General features: G+C 38.9%; 2 protein-coding genes across 8 annotated transcripts in view; both read right to left on the bottom strand.

The window, feature by feature from the left end:
• The window catches only part of LOC117431141 (actin filament-associated protein 1-like 1), a 35,395-nt gene extending 25,639 nt beyond the window's left edge, over positions 1-9,756 (bottom strand). The window contains exon 1 of the mRNA XM_034051786.3: positions 9,516-9,756. Coding sequence (XP_033907677.3) covers positions 9,516-9,531 — 16 coding nt within the window. The 5' untranslated portion in view covers positions 9,532-9,756. The remainder of the gene's footprint in view (positions 1-9,515) is intronic.
• A 228-nt stretch (positions 9,757-9,984) lies between these two features.
• The window catches only part of ablim3 (actin binding LIM protein family, member 3), a 72,297-nt gene continuing 61,877 nt past the window's right edge, over positions 9,985-20,404 (bottom strand). For 3 of the 7 annotated variants that reach the window (XR_009308155.1, XR_009308157.1, XR_009308158.1), the window contains 8 exons: positions 18,659-18,796; positions 18,027-18,091; positions 17,519-17,672; positions 13,805-13,834; positions 13,397-13,455; positions 12,971-13,031; positions 11,977-12,681; positions 11,441-11,579 (listed from right to left, as the gene is read on the bottom strand). Coding sequence is in view for 1 of the 7 variants with exons in the window: in XM_058996237.1 (XP_058852220.1) it covers positions 11,466-11,579; positions 11,977-12,057; positions 12,674-12,681; positions 12,971-13,031; positions 13,397-13,455; positions 13,805-13,834; positions 17,519-17,672; positions 18,027-18,091; positions 18,659-18,796 (710 nt within the window). In the remaining 6 variants the exon portion in view is untranslated. Of the gene's footprint in view, positions 11,580-11,976; positions 12,682-12,970; positions 13,032-13,396; positions 13,456-13,804; positions 13,835-17,518; positions 17,673-18,026; positions 18,092-18,658; positions 18,821-20,404 lie in introns of all 7 variants that reach the window. The other 4 variants (XR_009308153.1, XR_009308154.1, XM_058996237.1 and 1 more) reach the window with 3 other exon arrangements.

The following is a 20,404-nucleotide window of genomic DNA, read 5'->3' as shown; positions in this document are numbered from 1 at the left end:
TCGACTAATGCAGGAAAGAGACTTCCATTGTCTTTGTTTAAACCCGCTGGCCTCGCAGAGAGAGTATTAAATAACCCCAAAGCCACTCCCTGCCGAGTCAGGCCAACTTTACCACCTCAGAGTTTCCGAGTTGTCCCTGTTCCCATGGACCACCCTACACCTTGGGCTGGCCCCCTCCCTAGTAGCCAGGGTCACCCTGTCAGCTGCCAGGGCCCTGCAGTCCCTCAGGTCAGTGACGACAGCACAGGAAACACCGCCCGTGATCACCTTACAGTGTAAGTCACTAGCATGATTAAACACATCGACCTCTGACCTTCCATCTACTGTTCCCCGTTCTCACTGAACTGACCATGTTCACTTCTACACACTCCTGCCGCAGCAAAATACAATTTTCTTTTTCTTACCCTGGGATTCCTTCGCTGAGTTCTCTGTCTCTTGGGATTCGTATCTCATTATAGAAACGGGGTTGTTTCAGCTGTTTGTTTATATTAACCTCCCTTGCGGGACCAAGGGGTCACGCACTCGCCAGTTTTATAAAAATTGATACGTAATTAAAAAAGATAATTAACTTTCCCTATTCTCTTGGGATAAGCCATTTTGATTACCTTGGCAAATCTTTAAATGAGTCCTCATCCCTACCATCTATCTGAGTATTTGTGCAATAAATGAACTGGTAACTTTAAAGTATCTGCCACTGATTCACAATATATTCAAATGGAATCCCACTGGAATGCATACTGTACGCCTGGTGATGCTAGGTGAAGACAATGGCTGTGATGACTGTGGCAGGTGGTGAGAGGAACCGTGCACAGGAAGTAGGATGACCACACGTACTGGGTAAGTTCTTGATAGCCATTTGGGCATCTCTCCTCACTGATAAACAGCCGCTGGACACAATGCACAATAAAAACAAGAAACACAAAGCAGCAGGGAACAATAACGTTTGTAACTGAACCTTTACACTCATTACAGGACAGTAAGTACAGTACAAATGGAGGGTTCTGTACAAACATAGTCTTTATTATAATAAAAAACAAAATGTTCTGACTGCGCTCCACTTGCCCGGTCAGGTCACATCTGTCTATTGTGGCATGGCCCGGGGTCAACACAGCTCCCCACAGAAGATTAAGGTGTGTTTCAGGAAAAGCAAACACTCAGTGCTCTAAGAAAAACAAGAAAGCAAATGAAAATGTTCTTTTTTTTTAGACGGGTTTCCAATACACAATAACATATGTCCCGTTGAAGATTATCTATTCTTTGCTGTATCAAAAATTGTGGTTAAACATTTAATGGATTGGTTAGCTAGTGATGTGCATTCAAAGATAAGACTAACCAGAGAGTATTCATGAAATGTTAACCAAACAAAAACTCAAAATTCTATGCAGCTTTCAAGGTGGTCAGAATAACATGCCTTGGAGTACTAAGTACCTCAGCTCAGGAATGATATGAATCATGTTTGAGCTTAGTCAGAACTGGCTGAGGGACACAGTCTCCTGTACATGGGTAAGAAGAAAATAGGTCAGCCTGTGGATGTAGAGTTTATGCAACACACCAGTTCCTTTATGGAGCTAGAGATTTCCCTTTGTGCCACATTCCCCCACGGTAGCTTTCCAGTGTGGGTAATTGCTCATCAGGGACAGAATTCGACAACCCAAACAAATTTCACTAAATCCAGACTAAAGGTCCCTGAGGGGCAAAATGCGCTGACCTTTATCTGGGTTCCATCCATGTTAGATACATTAATTTTGTGTCTTTGCTGTCCCACATTGTCAGACAAGAACCGAGTAGAGTTAAGATATATAGTACAGTCTAGATCAGTCCAGTCCAGCTGCGTTTTCCTGTCGCCCCCGACGACAACTTCTATCAACAGGCCCTTCTGCTTCCTTTCCGTACTCTACAACAGCATCGTTTCTTAAACTGCTTTCCTAAAGACTAGGCTGCATTTCAGTCAAAACCCAAACAGAGCCGTCGAAACAGTGATCCACACGTTACATAACTGTTCTGTGTGGTGACCAGACAAGTCTTAATAAGTCGTACTACTTTTAGAAGATCCTTGCTTCCTTCTACAGTGACCCTTGCTGGTGGAGCCCTGGCTGTGCAGGAAGCAACACAAGTTGTTACATTAAACCAGAATACACGGTGTACTCTGCTGTATTAAATAATCATGATCCTCCTGATTAGAAAAACAGGGGCTTAATTCCAATCACTCTTGTGTTCCAGGACAAAAAAAATCAGTCAATAGTATGCAGTAACAATGTTCTGTTGCTCTATTACTTTTGTAACATACTTTAAGGGTAGTTTGTTAGCAAGCAGATGATGCCTGCAATGCTGGGTATACTGTATCTCAATGAAAACATGCCTTATTAATCCAATACTGCTTCTGGAACTGCAGCCCTGGAATCATGTCAGCCCCCCCCCCCGCCCCCGCACTCCCCAATTCCATGTCTACAAGGCAAGTGGAATGTCATAAATTCATCAAGACCAACAGATCAGGACACAAGGCTCATCCGCTACAAGTGTGTATGTGGCATCCTTCCTCTGCTGGGACCAGATACAACGTTAAGCGGTCACTTCCAAAGCGACAATTGCTTTTTATGACTGGAAATGACGAACCGGATCCAGCCATACAACTGGGCTGAGAAGCGCATTTCCTTAAAAGTTCATTGAAGTGCGTTTGCCAAAAGACAATCACAGTACTGCACAGTGTGACGTAGCCTGAATGTACTGAGAGAGTCTGGGTTTAAAGACAAAGAATGACAACTGAAACAGGAGATAAAGTATTGCACAAATATATGATTAATAATGTGTTTAAAAAATGTACATTGCTCAACATCAATTACATTTTTTGTTGCAAGAACTTAAAACTTAAAAAAAATATCACGGGAAAGCCTTTTCACGACTAAAAACTTAATTTAATTTTGCCACGTAGTTTATAGATTTTCCACGATCTTTGAGACAAGAGGGTTCTGAGCTGTTGTACACCTGCTCGTCCGCTTACCAGCTTTGATGTTGATTTGTGTTTCTACAAAGGAGGGTCTGCCCTTTGAAGTTCCTTTCTGTTTCAAGGTCCTGAGACCTACACCACCACACATGAGGCTTCAAAAGCTGTTGTTACTTGAAAGAATGACATTAGTTTTGTTAATCAAATGTTTCCACATTATTACTGCAGTTATTAACAGCACTAGTATGCATGGGGAACACGAGGCACATAGCAGCTTGCACGCTGTGAAGGTGCTCCAAGCCGTTTTCACAATGGGGTTATACAGTAAGCAAGCACAATTACAGGTATCTAACTACTCTTGAACACAGTGTTAAATGTGGTCTTTACTATCCATATGTAGTGAGGAAGTCCCTTATTAGTAAAGTTCAACAAAGTTCAGCAAACCCTTTTTATTTTGATCTGCACTAGAGGAGAACAAAACAGACAAATTAGATTGGAAATGAATCTTTCCAGCCCTGATAAAATCCCATTTAAGATCAATGATCCGCTCTGTACTCTTCCATTAATGCCTCTTTGATTTCCACTCCCAACTTTATGAAAGAAGTGACTCAATGCACTTAAACAATGAGGGTCTTCAGCCTTCAGCCATTTCTCATCTAGCATATCTTAAAACTAGTCAGAGTGCTGTATGATTTCATTGGGCAGCTATGTGTCGGAGCAGCGTTGATTTTTTGCAAGTGAATTCCAGTCTTCGGGATACAGTCAGTGATTTGTACAAAGCTTTCTCCATTGTTGTGTGATTAAGAGTAGATGCTTTGTCCAGATTCATGAATTATATTTTTAGAACACTACTGCTGCCTCCTAATATTATAGCCAGTAAGCAATTGTATTAAGCTTATTGTAAAGCGACACAGTATCAAGGGACAGTTTGATTTTAGAGAGGATTAGAAGTTTATTCTTGTTTTTTAAAGCACTGTTAAACTTTAAGATATCGCTTATAAAAAAACAATCTTTAAAAAAGTTTGGTGAATAGGGCCCACTAAAATACTACCACACCACCACCACTAGAAATGTCTAAAGAAAATGTTCTCACTTGTCTTTTCATAGCGGGACCAAAGACCAAACAGAGGCACACACTACCATAAGTCAGTGGCAGGCCACACTGCTGCCGTCGCTTACATTTGAGAAATTCGATCCGACAGGTTTAGGCCTTGTAAAATAAACACTCATGCTGTTTTTTTAGCTGCCGGTGTTTCGCTACGATAACATTAAATAAGCACGTTGATGTGTTACTATTTCAGTCACATGTCAGCACATTCACTGGGGGATAAACGGCGGGCTAACAGTGGAGGCTGAAGGGAATAAAATGCTAACTTTAAAAACTAGAAATAAACAAACCATCAATGTAAGAGCTTCCGTCTACACCTATGGTGTTTTGTTACAGCTGTGTAACATTAACGGTTTGTTTTTCCTTTTAGAAGAAAACATTGCAGACTTTGCACAGGATCAAAAGCACACGCCTGATAAAAAAAAAAGAGTTTGGGTCCTGCAAGACTATTACAGGGCTGAGCCACAAGAATATTTCCCAGTTATCCAAGGTCAGCCACTAGTTCCCAAAAGACTGGGATTAGCACAGGCAGTCACCCCTCAGAATGAGATGTGTATCTACCCCCTCTACCGCATTACAATTATTTTCTTAAAAAAAAACTAAAAAGTGCAACATAGACCACAATATACCATGTTTTGCATGAATAGCTATCTGATAAGGATAAGGAAACAAGTTGTCAATTGTCTTGGTTAGAAATGATAGAACTATTAAAATGTTTTATTTAAATAAGTGATACACAGGCCTTTTATACATTCCGTTGCTTGAGACTTGCACTTCACACTAGACCTGTCTTGTCAATTGCAGCATTTATTAACATATGTGTAGGCGGAATAAAAAACAAATATGTAGAATACTTTAAAATTATTTGTGCCTTGTTAATGGTTTCCATTTATTGAATGTTAACAAACCACAAGATTTTCAGAAAGAACTCACTGGACATCTATTCTCCAAGCAATTCCCTCCCCCACCAAATAATGTTTTGTTATTTATTTGGACAATGTTTGTAGGGAGTATAAAAGGGTATTGCCTCTGCTCCAACAAGCACAATATAAATATGTGGTTGTTTCCAAATTCAGGTTTTTCTTGGTTACCATCAGGTTTTAGGAAGGAAATATAGTCATCCTGGAGAACAATGGAGAAGGAACAATACGGGATTATCCTGGCATGGGGTCAGGCATTTTCTGATGATGCTCTTTCCTTTGCATTTTCCACCAATCAGATAACAGATGTGAGGAGAACCTTCATGCACCTCTTTGAAGCGCGTTCCAATTCCACACTCTCATTCATTCATTGGTACCCCATGCCATACCCACAGCCCAGTCAGCAATAAAGGCAGGTTTAACTCTTTAACCACCAACGTATTTCTGCAGGTTTTAGACAAATCTCATCATTCCAGTCCACAAATGGTAATTAGTGCCAGTTTTGGTTGACTGTCTGGAAACATGCAACAATAGTCAATAAATGTTATAAATCAGCACCATTTTTTCAACAGAAATTATTTTAGTGGCAGATGGTTCCTGAATGCAGGGAACAAAGTTGATAACCCTTCCTTAAGTAATCTGAATTCATTTAACTCTAGAACTTGTTGGACAAATAGACCTTGCATCACTATTAGGGTGCTTTTATTTTGAGAATAAGGCTGGATTAAAATAGATTAGACCTTGTGAGGCATCGACAAACAACCCAATGTTAATTTCAGGCTAATGAGTTGAATCGGAGGGTGTTTATTATAATAATGTAAATATAAGGGGGGGGGGGGGGGATATTTATCTAAACCTAATTAATTTCCTATTCCTTTGTACTCCTAAAAATACATTTCAGTTGCTAAAAAAAACCTCACAAACATTTGTTAGACTGATTATTTTTTCCTGTTGTTTGTACAAATAGAACGGACGGACCTAGATTGTTTCCAGGATGGGAGCAGAAGAGGAAGTATTTCTTTCAGCAATAAACAGTGTCCAGGCCCTGGCCTTCACCTGCCGCAGTGGAGGGAAACATCTACGTGAATGTGGCCTCAGAGGAAGGAACCGCAGGGATCTGGGTAATCTAAAGAACACACATGTGTCTGTGTAGAGTCCCCAGGAGGGAGAGCAGCAAGGCTAGGAATCCCTGAGAGGGGGAATACTCTCTTTGCACAGCCCCACCCTGGAAACTCGTACAACTCGAGAAAACTGCAGTGGAAACTCCAATGGTTCCTCATGCTGGACAGTATTTCTGTGTAGTTTGAAACCCAGTCCACTAGAAAGTATGTTAGTGGTCAAGGGCAATATGTTCCCCCTTTTCCCCCCAAAGGTAATATAAATCGAGTGAACTGTGAAACTGCAGGAGTGTGATTTGTTTGGGTTAATTACACAAACCAAATACCTCAAATCAGTGAAATTAAACCCAGGAGGTTTTTTTTATAATGCGTGAAATCGTCTGATCTACATCAAATAATTTTAACATCATTTATAGCTCTTGTCCGTGACAGAGATAGCCAGAGATATGACAGATGTCACTTTCAGCGGGTGAAATTCCATGCCTATCTTTAGAGATGGTCACTTCTGATATCTATGAAATCCAGCTTTGAAGATAAAATATCAACATTTGTCCCCCTTCGCGTACCAGTTAGATGTGCCTTCATCCCAAAAGTGTTTCATTATTGAAACAAGTCACTCCTATTAACCACATATTGGACATCGCTGGAAATGAATGTTACTTTTGGTTTCCCTCCCCTTGTCAACAGTACACACATCTGTTTGATGTAATGTTTATGGCAGCTAAATCTTGTCAGCAGACTTGAGTTAAAACTGAAGGCATGCTAATGCCTGTGTGTGTTTCTGTGTACAGGAAGGACGTGGGATCTTGACATCACAAACCTTTCCAAATTACACAAGTACATCAGTAAAACAGGTATGTTCGTAGATTATCATGACCTACTGCAGCCACAGTATGAACATGTTCAAACTGAAGTGTGACATACAGGTAGTGACCAACAGAAAGACAATTCGGATACCTTGTGCTGATGAATGTATTAACCAAGTTTCATTACATGGTTCTCTACATATCTGTACAATTATAAAGCAGGGGTGTCCAATCACAGTACTGAAGAACCATTCCACTCCAGGTTTAACAGGTACCGTGATATAATGAACTACTTCAGGTCTGGATGGAGGTTTAATTGGTTCAATTAGATGATTTAGAACAGGGTTGGAACAAAGACCAGGAGTGGGAGGGCCAACTCTGGTCACTCCTGTTCTAAAGTGTGACACGTGTGCATTCACTATGTCCCCATTGCTGGGGATATGCATATGTGGTGCCTTCCTTAAGGAGTAGAAGAGTCTTTAAAGTCCTAATGAAATACCAAGGGGTTTAGAGATGCCATCCTTATACAGTCAGAATTCATGTAATATAAACAGTGTTGAGTATAAGAACGGAGTCCAGCTATCAGTCGTGTATTTATAAGCCACTGCTTTGTTGTACACAGTAGACAACTTGGATTGTCTCAGTGCAGACACTCCAATGTAATATATAATTGCTTTGTATTGCATCCGGCCTATTCATTTTTATTTTTCTTCTTCTTCAAATCTGATCAGTTTTATTTAATTGCTTTTTACTACACCATTAAAGTGTTGTTTCCAGGTAAATACATCAATGCCGTTTCTAATTTTTTTTGTATATATATAACTTCCAATTTGATTAAATAAAATGAAAAAGCAAAAGTAAAACATATCCTATGGGCCAGATGCTGTTTAAGTTACTTAGATATTTATGGGCAGCAGTGTGGAGTAGTGGTTAGGGCTCTGGACTCTGGACCGGAGGGTTGTGGGTTCAATCCCCAGTGGGGGACACTGCTGTTGTACCCTTGAGCAAGGTACTTTACCTAGATTGCTCCAGTAAAAACCCAACTGTATATATGGGTAATTGTATGTGAAATAATGTATAATGTGATATCTTGTAACAATTGTAAGTCGCCCTGGATAAGGGCGTCTGCTAAGAAATTAATAATAATAATAATAATAATGTTAAAGGTGAAAACCAGCTGCCATGGTGCCCTTTTTTGAATTTTTTTTTTTTTAATGCTGTTTCCTGTGCTCTTGGACCACAGAGTAACTCTGAACTAATACCCTGTTGTCAGCAGCTCATACAGCTGCTTCCCTGGCATCATCACTCACAGAGTGTTAAAGGCACACAAACCTACTTGCCAGATTGATTTATCAAAATGCAACAGAAACGTGGGTGCAGGTCAAGAATGAATACTGTTAGTGGCAATTTAGGCTACTAGGCTGACTGCACATCATCTGGAGTTTGAATGGGAACAAATCATTGAAAACTCACAACACTGTGAGCAAAAGCATAACACACAAATATGTATCGTGTTGCGTTCTAGAAGGCAATTTTTAATGCTGGTTTATACTGTAAGTCAAATTGTGCCTGTAGATATTGGAACAGGCAGGGTATAATTTAGATCTCCAATTGCATGGCAGTTTGAGCAATTCCAGGTTTTTAAGTAAAAGTTGCCTACATAAAAATAAAAATAAAATCATGGTGTGTCTGATTAAGCTAAGACTAAAGGCTAGAACTGCTGTGCAATTAGAGTTGTAAATGATTCCCTTTAGTGCTAAAAATAAGTTTGATAACAGCCCCAGGTGCCTAAGGCATTTTGTATGGAAGGCATACAAAGGTTTCAAGAGCTAAGACAGGACTCTTGTGAAGTAAAAATCTGACCTGACCATATAAGATGATGCTGAACATATCTATTGGTGTACCAATTTGGTCAAAATACTATCCCCTTTTTTAAAAGTTTCTTTTTTGCATAATGAGTTAAAACAGGACTTGAATACTTGAAAACGTTTAAATGTGTATCTATTTCGATACAAAATGCATTTACAAGTGCCAGCCACATCATTTTTCAACGTGTTTTAATTTGAACTTTAAATAATTTACATTTTAAATACCAGCACCGGGTTTTTAATTTTTACTGCATTCATTTCCCACCAAAAGTTGAACAGGTACATAAATCATACGACACGATAAGTAAAACAAATACAACAATATTTACAGTCTCAGTAATTGAAATGAAGCACTGTCAATTTATCTTAGAAAAAACGCGACACCATTTTAAATTCAATTACTGTAGTTAATGTATTTATTGTTTAAACTTGTCGCTCAATTTTTTGTTCTATTTTGTTCTATAGCATGCATGCTGAGAGTCAAACCGTGGCATACAGAAATCACGTTTGTAATTGAATTTGTTGGCAACCTCCCCCGAGCACTCAACCGCTGGGCACCGCAATTGTCACCAGCCCCAAACGTTTTCAAGTGAATGAAATAGATTGCATCACACGCATCTCTTCGTATTAATCACGCTAAACAAATTCATTTCAACACTTTGCATCATTCTGCAATCACAATGATGACAGTACAGGACACAGAAAAAAAATAAAAAGACACTCGAGACAGCAAGCTGGTGTTCAAGGTACTCACCACTGTCGTATTCCATTTCAATGTGCCGAATTTTCCAAAAACAAACTGCAGTTTGTTTTCAGTTTTGTCGGGAGTTCATAATAAAAGATACATGCCTGCGAAGAGCAACTGATACAGTGGACATGCTGTACAGTGAACTTTCCCGGTGACTCCTAATTCCTATTTCCTCAGCTGAAACTTCCTCTGGGTCCTAGTGTTCTTTACACGTCCATCATCTCAGGGAATTGTTTATTACCCAAAGCATGATCTCCTTTTGGGAAGTCCATTACAGGACATGTATTCACATATTCAAACAGAGGAACAGATTCAGTCAAACAGATAGCAGTGCTATACTAATGCGCATGGCTAACATATTTATAGCAGACTGGTTGTTTTGTATGGAAGTGACATAAAGGCCGTATTAGAAGATATTTGGTTTTTCAGGATTGATGGTGAAGTGTTCGGGGCTGATGATGGGTAAATATATCAGAAGACAGGTATTCTTTTATTTAAACGGCATTTTTATTTATACATAGTATGTTGATACATTACTGACAGATAAATAAAGTAACTAGGTGCTGTAGATCATTACAAAAAAAAAAAAAATACAATTTAAAAATTCCCTCTTAATTACCAGAAGTTATTTATAACACAGGTGCACTACACCAACAAAAAAGCGCAAGGATACCTGCAGCTTACTGTAGCTGTGCAATTTGTGCTGCCCCTCAAACAATCCACAACCATTAATGGCATCAATTAACAACCGACATTGGTGTTAATATCATATGATATAAGCAGAAGTGTCCCTGTTAACATATTCCTGGGACTGGATACAATAAAATAAAACAAAAGGCCAGCAAATGTAGCTTGACAGATTACATTTCGTTTTGCGTCAGTAGAGTCATCCAAAACTAAAACGAAGAATACAAACTTCTTTTTAAATGCAAGAAAAAACACACAACCTCCCTCTAACATTATAAACTACGAGGAAGGGGTTAGGAGGAGTTCCAGTCAGGCAAAAAAAAAAGTAGTCTTTAGAAACAGAAGCAAACCCATTTAAAAAATAAAATATAAAACCAAAAAACTTTTTTTTTGGTGTCTTTTTCTGAAAGCATTGATAGCTTGCAAAAAAAAAAAAAAAAAATACAAGGCAACCTACAATCCACTCACGTAAAGATCCCCAGTATGGGTACTTGGGTTGCATGCCCTGTGGTACACCAGAGCCACCATACAGCACAGTGTTTCAATGCATGACAATCCTGGAGACCTTAATACATTCTCTTATGTGCCACTGCTTTGTGACAATCATTTTCAATGGGTTGAAACATGTGTATGGTGAAGGTATGAGCCACAAAAACATGGTGCTAAAGCTGTATAATTTACAAATAACACATTCAAACATTATTGAAACAATTCATTTAATGTGCTCCATTGGAATAACAAGGTTTTAGGGAAAGGGTTATGGAATTGTTAAAAACATGTGATGCTTATAACCTGACCGAACACGCAGACACACACACACACACACACACACAGACACAAATATGAATTAAAATATATATAATGCCAATATATTTTTGTGAGACGTTTCTGTTAAAATGCATTACATTTCTTGAAAGGTAAAAAGTGATGCTGCATTTTTCACTCTGAAACAGTCAGATACACTGGCTGATATGTTATTAATATTCTAGTCATACAGCTTGCTGCTATGCAGATGCAACCCATAAGAAAAAGCCCAAATGCTACAATATCTATTTAGCTCTTAAGAGAATTGGGAAGACATATTTACAAAGGGCAGAATCTATAAATGGAATACAAAAAAAAAGTTCAATACATTTGCAAAGGGGGGGGGGGGGGGGGGATGGGTTTAAAACAGTGTTGCATTCTGGCTGTAACTTTGTTCACGGTTTCGTCTTGATGAGTCCCTTCTCTTAAGAGTATAAGGTATTAAACACAATAATGTGTTTGCTTTTAAAACAGCCGTGCTTGTTTCTTCAGCTCATTCCTCTTCCACAAGGCCAAGCGGTCAAAATCTGCGATTGTCATTCCAAACACATGGTAGAACTCCTCTGGAGACAAATGGCGCTAAAAACATTAAAAAAAACGAAAAAAACAAACAAACATTGTTTTTAATGTTTGTAATGGTAAAAATAATAATTCTCTAATCTTCACATAAAAAAAATCACAAATACAGAATAAAGTGTAAAAATAAAAAAGTATAGTTAGTATATTGAAAATAAACAATACAGTATTCAATTCCATATGTTTATGTTAAAATAATAAACCTCATTTTAAGATGTATACATGTGTATCAAGAAATGCAAATACATACATATTTATTCACATGTACTGTTCATCTTAGTTGTTGAGCTCCCTCAATAGTATTGAGCAATCACTGCTGCTTCTTAAAATGCTTATCACATGTGGAACCTCTTATTGAGCAGGGTAAACCTGGAGGAGATGAGTGCACGTGCTTGCTCACCTCTAACCTGGCTCTGTCTACTTCTTTTGGCAGCCTGTTTCGCCCCCTGGTGGTTACTAATAGCGCTTCATAAGAATAAATCTTGAGAAAGACAAGAGAGGCATGTTAATAATGGTGGCTACCTGAACTTGGAATGACACATCCCAAGTGAAGGCTTACAAGAAAACCTGAATCCTGGTTTCGTAATTACCACATGCTTTGCCATTTCTAGCTTCTATTGTCAACAATATTCAACAGCACACATCTTCTAAACCTCTTCACTGACCTGTGTTTTTATAGGTAGTTCTGCCAATGCAGTGGCGATTTTTCTGTCTTCATTGCTCAGGTATGTAAAGTACTTTTAAAATATTGTTATTTATTTGTACAATATTTAAAATAAATTAACAGCCACATAAGAAATGTGTTCTGACATCAACTTCACCTGCACTGAGCGTATCACACAACCAGACTGGCCCTGGGAATTCATTTGAACTATGGCATCACTGTCCTTATAGCAACTTTATACAATTATCAAACAGCAATGCAGTGTCAGCATTACTACTGTAATATTAGCTGGTGCATTTAAAACACCTCCTCCTTCAGCAAAGCCACAAACCCCAATATCCAAGGGAACTCATTTCTTTTGATGAATCAGGGTTTTTATGAATGCCACCTTGTTGATAGCTGATAGCGGGTGTTTCCAAACAGGAGCGCTTACCTTGTATTCTGCAGAATGAAAAAATAAAAAAGAAGAAAATTTAAAAATATAAACCTCATTAGCTTTACTATAGTGGTCCGTTCAGAGTATAAGATGAAGGGTTAAATGTGCTCTTTTAATCTAGCTGGAAAAATAGTTTAGAATCTAACTGCCAGTTATATGAATAATTATTTTAATGGACCAATACTGTGCTTATGTAAATATATTATTTCTTGTAAATATACAATACGGTATTTCAAAACACGTAGCAGTCTACTTATGCCGCACATACACTACATTCTATATGCCAAAGCTTACCTCTCATTCCCCAGTTCACTGCATTGCTGCTGTCATACTGGAAGTAATCAGCACTTTGCGGCTAAAACAACAAGAAAACAAGAAAAATAAATGAGGCGCACATGAATACAAAATCCCAAAAGCAGTCATGTGTTCTTCTTTCTGTTAACAGCGTCCCAGAACAATAAACTGTTATCAGATGCCAGACTCCTGTCTGTAATTGATTTTTTAAAAACAGCATTCTTCACTTTCGAATTATCTTTGAGGGACATCTTTAAAAGGCTTAAGAGGTAGCAGATTGACGACATGTGAAGGTTTGTATCTGTTATTTGCTGCTGTTGTTGTTTCTTTGTAATGGGTGTAACCTTAGCATTGCATTGCAGTGTAAACTTAGCATGAATAGCCTGTTGTATAGACAAGTAAATCCTAAGGACACACTAGCCTTACCCGGTGTAAGCCATTTCTTCCATAACCAGGCAAAGAGGCTGACTTAGAAATAACAGAATCTGGGGGAAAAAAAAAAATATTGCAAATATATAAAACAGTAAGTATCTGACAACTTGATGATCAAATTAACTTTCATAGGATTATTATTGAGATTATTTGACTGAAAAGCACTTGCGTCACACCAGTTGACTGAAACACATGAAGTTCTTTCAAAAGCCAGCAGGGGGCGCATGACATTGCATGTAACACACTCCTTTATAGCATCTTAACTCTGTCACCATATGAAAAAAATCGTCTATTTTACATTTAAGCCACATTGTTATATTTATCACAGAACACAATTTAAGTACCCTATAACCAAGGGGTTCAAAAATAGCGAGACCCCCCCCAAAATAATAATATACTCACCGCTATCAGCTGTGTAGTGAGACCGGGGAGCTGAAATTAGAAACAGGAGAGAATCCACTAATTAGAAAATCAGTCAAACAGCATCTCTAATTCACTGGAATTATTGCTCCTGCATTAACGACAACACCAGCCATAAACTTTTATTGACCATCTTATGAACAAAACAAAACAAAACAAAACAACTATACACTAAATCAGAGACTGTTAACAATCCCTGTTAACTACAGCATGTTCAGATGCAACTGCTGGGTAGTGTAATTACAATGCATGTCTAGGGATGTGAACTGCAGGCACAAATGCAATTACAGTTTAATGGTCCTAAATTGCAAGGCACTTATTTTATAGCTGAATGCAGTTTCAAGGCAGTTTTTAGCATTTCACTTGTTGTTTTGCTAAAAGAAAAAGCTAGCTCTGTCTTAATATTCCAGAACGATATTGCAATGATCATATCTACTGAATACTGGGGCCATTTTACAGTAGCTGTGTAATATCCACGCATTATTGTGCACATTCCTCTTGGAATCAGCAAGGGAAACATTTAGACTGATTTGCAAGTCTTTCAGGGATTTAGTTGATTTTGAAAGTGAGATGTTGGAATAGACACTCTGCAGCACCTGCATTGACCCCACCCTGGTGCGCTGTCCCCTAGCACTGAATCATCACAGAAAAGTACATTCCAGCAAGGAATACTTGCAAAGAAAAATCCATAAAAAACAGAGCAGTGACCCTTCAGATTTCTTCTCCTGTTATATTTTGCCCTGGGAAAGTTAACACTAATTAAGTCAGATACTGTAATCAAGCAAGAAGAGAAATGATAAATGCAATGCATTTGCACCTCCTCATCCCCTCCAACTTCCTTTTAAATGCCTATACATGACATTTCCTCCTCCTTGCATCTTATTGATTTTCCTTATAACAAAATAAATTGGTTCATAAAACATTTAGAAGTGAAATCCATGAACGCGTCCTGCCTTGCACGCTGCATGGCTCTGCTAGAGAGTGTCAATTCCCTGTGCATTTGAGAGCAGTGTCCTAGGTATTTCAGCAGCATGCACATTATTGTCCAGTTAGTGCAGTCTGCACACACAGCCCTGTGCTGGCAGCTGTGTTGGCACTGCCAAGTTTCCTGGAGCGAGGGGAGCCGCAGTCTTTCAGCACATCACTGTCATGTTCCTTCAGCAGCCATTGTTTACTGACTTAGCAGCCACCAGTAAAGATTTTCCATTAAACAGTATCCGGTATAAAGTGGTGTAATATTTATGTCTCCTTTATCTATCTATTATCTGTATCGAAAGACTAATTTGAGCAAATTGGGGGAAGGTAATTATTTGCAAACGTCTGAATAAATATACACATTCCGTCGACTTGTATTTCTCTGTTTGGATACAGCTATAAACCTCCAACTTTACAAAGATGAACACTGTCGTCCAAGATCTCCTCGGGCCGTATTTTCAAAACGTTTCCTAGGCTCTTTAATTAAGTCCTATTTTTTTAAAGGAGAAAGGAAACCATAATTAAAATACATAACTTGTTTGATTTGTGTTTTACCTCTTAAAAAAATAAGAGTTCATTAAAGACTGGAGTAAAATATGGCCCCTAATCTGGCAAAAAGTGACTTGTGTTTCAAGAAATTCCTGTACGTGTCTGAGGCTTCTAAGTCACGGCACAGACAGCACAGCCAAAGCAGAGAGGGCATGTCTCCAGTGATGATTTAACTGTTTCTCCCCTGCTCCCAGTAGAGACATTCATTCTAATGAATGGGTAAGTCTTGCTCAGAAAAACACACTAGCTCATTAGCCTCATCTATAAAATATGCTGGAGAGTGGGATGGCAAGGAGAGAGAGAGAGAGAGAGAGAGAGAGAGAGAGAGAGAGAGAGAGAGAGAGAGAGAGAGAGAGAGAGAGAGAGAGAGAGAGAGAGAGAGAGAGAGAGAGAGAGAGAGAGAGAACAGGGAGTATGAAGGATACTGCAAGAGAGGAAAATTGAGTGAGGGGAGAGACAGAGAGAAAGGAACGACGTGAGTAAATCCTGTGAGAGAAATGAATGTAGAAAAAAGTATAATGAGCCTCACTTGTATTTAACAAATATTTCCAAGACACTTTATTCATAATTATGGACACACTTCAAAATACAGATACAGTAACTACATGCAGAGCATTTACTGCATGCACTTAGCACACAATTATGTGACTGTGTGGCTGGAACTGCATACATTAACCACACATACTTAATATTTAAGGTACTTTCCTGATCATATAGTTTAGCTGTAAATATATGTATTAAACAATGTAACAAAAGTGTAAGTACAGTGCAGCTACAGTGCAGTGATTGGCGTGTACTTTGAGGTGTGTCCACAATTTCTGATGTCACCTTTCCTCTGGCACTCGCTGTACCCTTTCCTGCAGTGAGTGTGCCTTTCCAGCAAGGTGAAGGTGACTTTGGCACTGTGGCTGTTACGGTGCTAATGCTTCAGCCACAGGAAGCTGGGGAGCTTGGGTTGTCTACCGTACCCACTCATTAGAAACCTGAGCTCTCAAGGGTTACACAGCCCTGACGAATTGATTAGCGCACTGGCGTCAAGTCAGAAACCTGAATGCTAGGAAGAAATGCAGCAAACCTGCATTTATTATTTAACATGCTTTTCCCGAACAAAGTCTTTACAAATGTCTATGTTAAGCCAATTGTAATGCTTACAAAAAACAAAAAATACATACTACAGTGACTCCAGACCTTGACATAAAGACCAACTCCCCATGAAGATCACTGTCAGTGCTTTTAATTTGGAGGCAATTAGCAGGTCCCCAATTATGATGGATTTACTGGCAACAAGCTCAATTGCATTGGCATTATTCACGTCTTTCTTCGTGTGTGATTTTAAAGTTTGAATGATCAAAGCCTTGGAGAGGTTTCTATATCTGCCCTTCTTCCATACAAGGCTGAGGCATCTGCTTTGCAGACTTACTGACTCTTGTATGTCCCCTAACATTTCCACAGCTAAGGAAATCCTCCACAAAAATGTCTGTTTCCATAACAGCTGCAGATCAAAAGAACGGATTCTATCATCGCACTGCAGCTCTGCAAATATAGACATGGGTAGTAGGATGGGATTGTGTGCAGGGGTTTAGGGAATGAAGTCATACTGTTTTCCATTCCAGGTGGTCATGTGTAGGGGTTGCTTTAGGGTCCGTGCAGCAATAACTACTTTATTAGAAAAAAAAAAAGTATTTCATAGTGCTGGGGTGAACGTGGGGTTTTCTTTCATGTTCGAATATTCTTTTAAATGCAATTGAATTTTCACACTGTTTTTCATTTTGAAATAGCTCAGAAAAAATCATAATCAGTAACTTATTACAGTAAAGCAGTCTCAAGAGGGAAATAAAACTGATACCCGGTCAATTACCTTATAAATAGCAGAGAAACACTTCTATACAGCCGATATTTATTTCAGAGGTAATATATGCATTGGTTATCCTTTCACAGTAAGTTTTTCATACAGTTGTTTATATATTCTGTTATAGGAAGGAATTCAAACATGATCATTGTTGCCTCCAAATAAATTTGAAGCAGTGTTTGTTTGAATATTTGTCCCAGCAGTATTAATTAACACAAGACGATTTGTATCCAAGATTATGACACATACAATAAGAATAGGCCGGAAGCCCAACAAATCCAATACAGACTGAAGTAGTTCTGTTCAGTGACACAGTTCCTTACATCCATTCATTGACGGCTCATATCCAATGCTCTGCAGGGTCTCCTTGCTGCCGCTGCGGGAGTTGCGAGCGCTGGCCCAGGGGTCGTTGTCATAGGAACCGGAGCGCGCCTTCATCTCTTCCTTCAGAATCATTCTGCCGATGCTACTCTGGATCTGTAACCGGTCGGAACACAAAAAGAGGGAAACCTTGTAGTCCTGGCAGGTTCACAATCCTGGCATGAATTATAATTGTTTTTTTTTTCACAGAAAAGAGGTAATAGACAACCCAAATATATTATAATGTGAGCTTTAAAAGAACTGAACTCACCCAAAACGGTCCCAGTGAGCCTAAAACCATATGGTAACTAATGAAATATGACTGGATTGTAGGATCTGATGAGGCCTTGTGACTTTCACTAGGCAGCAGAGCAGAAAAAAGCTATGCAATGCAACAAATTAATACAGCGCACTGAAAATAGAGAGCACTGAAATAGTAGGAATGACAGAAGTAAAACAGTATGGACATACCCTGTGGAGGCTGTGATCCCAGCCATCCTCCTCTCCTCCCGATGAGAATCTCCGAGCTCTTGGGGCTGGCGAGACAGAAGGAGTAGGTCAAGTCTAGGCCAACTCCTTGACATGCATGTATATGAAGTTTACATTCAGATTACAGTTGAACATCTGAAATCCTTGATAGAACCTGCACGTAACCTCATTCAAGCTGGGTTCATTTTCAATTTGGGGTATATCTACATTAGTGATTTTAAATCATATTAGATAGACATATAACTTAGTCACAGTTCTACTGGCCACTGGTCACAGGCTCTACTGTAATAATTTTAAATGCTTTAACTGTTATTTATCATCGTCTTTTACTCCAGTGTAAGCAGATCTGTTTCCTTACACTCTATCTGTTTCCTTACACACAAAAGTTGTGCAAATAGCACATTACTAGGGGCTGTTGTATCAAAATAAATCAATGCATAAAATAAAAAATATAACACTTAAGAGAAGAAAACGATCTTGAAAATGATTCTGAACTGGTCAGCTCAAAGCATGAAAAACTACAGAAATGAAAAGTTGCATAAAGTGCACAAGCAGCAGATTTTCATACGTGTTCCAGCCACGATGGCGGATTAACAAATAAATCAGAGCCTTACCTTTTGGAGAACCTGAGTAATGATAGTAGTCTGATTCAGATTGCTCATAGTGGTGTGGAGAGTAGGCAGCTGGGAATTTGGAATACTGAAAAATATCCTCGCTGGTCTTGCTTTTCGTTCCTGCAAAGTGGTGGTTGTCTGTGTGGAGAGACGGGGAACAACCTTTACAGCTCCGAGATGCACAAGAAAGAGAACAAAAGCCACTGTCAAAAAACACTGCAGTAAGACCTTCACCAGAATTGTCATCTGACACAAAGAAACAATCCTAGGATCTTCCTATCGCAATTCACTGATATTCTAATGGATCAGGAGGACTACACACGAGGCTGCCTGCAATACCATAGCAACACCTTGTCACCAAATTAAATACTTTGTAATAACACATGTGTAGTGTAGGCAGGTACTAGGTAAATACAAATGTTACTACATTGTACCACCTAAAACCTTGCCAAATTATATTGCCAACGAATATAGATATTACACTTCTGAAACTATCATATTGGTCTTCAGTAGAGAAGCTTGTAACCCAATTAGGATGCATTGCCCTGTTTGGCCGGGTTGTGAGGTGTTTATGATTTGCACCTTTGCACTCTTCTTTTCCAGTTTTGCAGGCCACAGAAATACCTTACTCACACAGCCTAAATAATGCACCATCAATATTTGATGAAAACATGATTGTGAATGAAGTGATTATTTTGGTAACTGAACAGCACATTATAAAAATAGATAAACCTAACAATGTCCACACTAACAAATTACAAACGCTTAGTTTTTATATCTTAATGTTTGGAAGTATATATGTAAGCCACCAGGTTATCATTCTCCTATCATATGCCATCAAAATTTTTTTTACATTTGCCATAGCCATCCAACAAAACTGAAGGAATCTCAGGAAGCACATTTCATAGTGAATGAATTATTAGAAATTGACTTAATTACTTATTACAGTGTACCAAGAATCACAGATGTACCAACTCATCAAAACACGTTTGATTTAGATAATAGATAAAAATACATTGAACTGCTAAGCTGAGGGAAGACAAAGCCACTTTGTGGCTGGGAACTTGGTTTCAGGAGACTAGGTTTCAGGACACTGCATGGCACACCAAGGGAGACTTGGGATTTGATACAGCAAAGTTGCCTCAGACTAGGTCTCCCGGTCTCCTGGAACCAGGTTTCAAGCCACTGTTCCTGAAAAAGTGACTTTGTGTTCCCTCAGCTTTGTTTCTGACTAGAAGTCACCAACAGTACAATGAAAACTGCGTCGATAAATTATAATTTCATGTCTGTCTGCCATTACTGTATCAAATAAACATGGTTTATAATTGTTATATCTTTCAGAACTTAGCACTGAAATTCCTAATCACCCCTTCAAAAGAGGCTCCAGTTACAATGACAGCAACATGCTGAACTGGACACTGCCTGATATATGTGCCGCAGTGCCTCTCCTCAACACAGGGCAGGTTAAGTGAATGATATAAAGCACAATACAGCCCAAGGCAACCAGCGACCCTTTATCCTGCTTGCAAACTGTAACAGCAGTTACCCGCTGATCCAACTATGTTTAATTTCTGTTTACTTTAGTGCTCAGAGGACAGTGTGATCTACTTTATGGCTGCTGAATAGAGATGTAGGGGGCTGTTAAAAGCTATATAGACCTAAGAGTAATTGTACAAGGTAAGGAAATTGCCTATAAAAAAAAAAAAAAAAATACAAATTAGAATACCAAGACCCTTGAAACGTATT

Source organism: Acipenser ruthenus, chromosome 22, assembly GCF_902713425.1.
Source record: "Acipenser ruthenus chromosome 22, fAciRut3.2 maternal haplotype, whole genome shotgun sequence".
NCBI lineage: Eukaryota > Metazoa > Chordata > Actinopteri > Acipenseriformes > Acipenseridae > Acipenser > Acipenser ruthenus.
The sequence above is the reverse complement of the archived record's forward strand: the minus strand, read 5'-3'. Positions and strand labels throughout refer to the sequence as shown.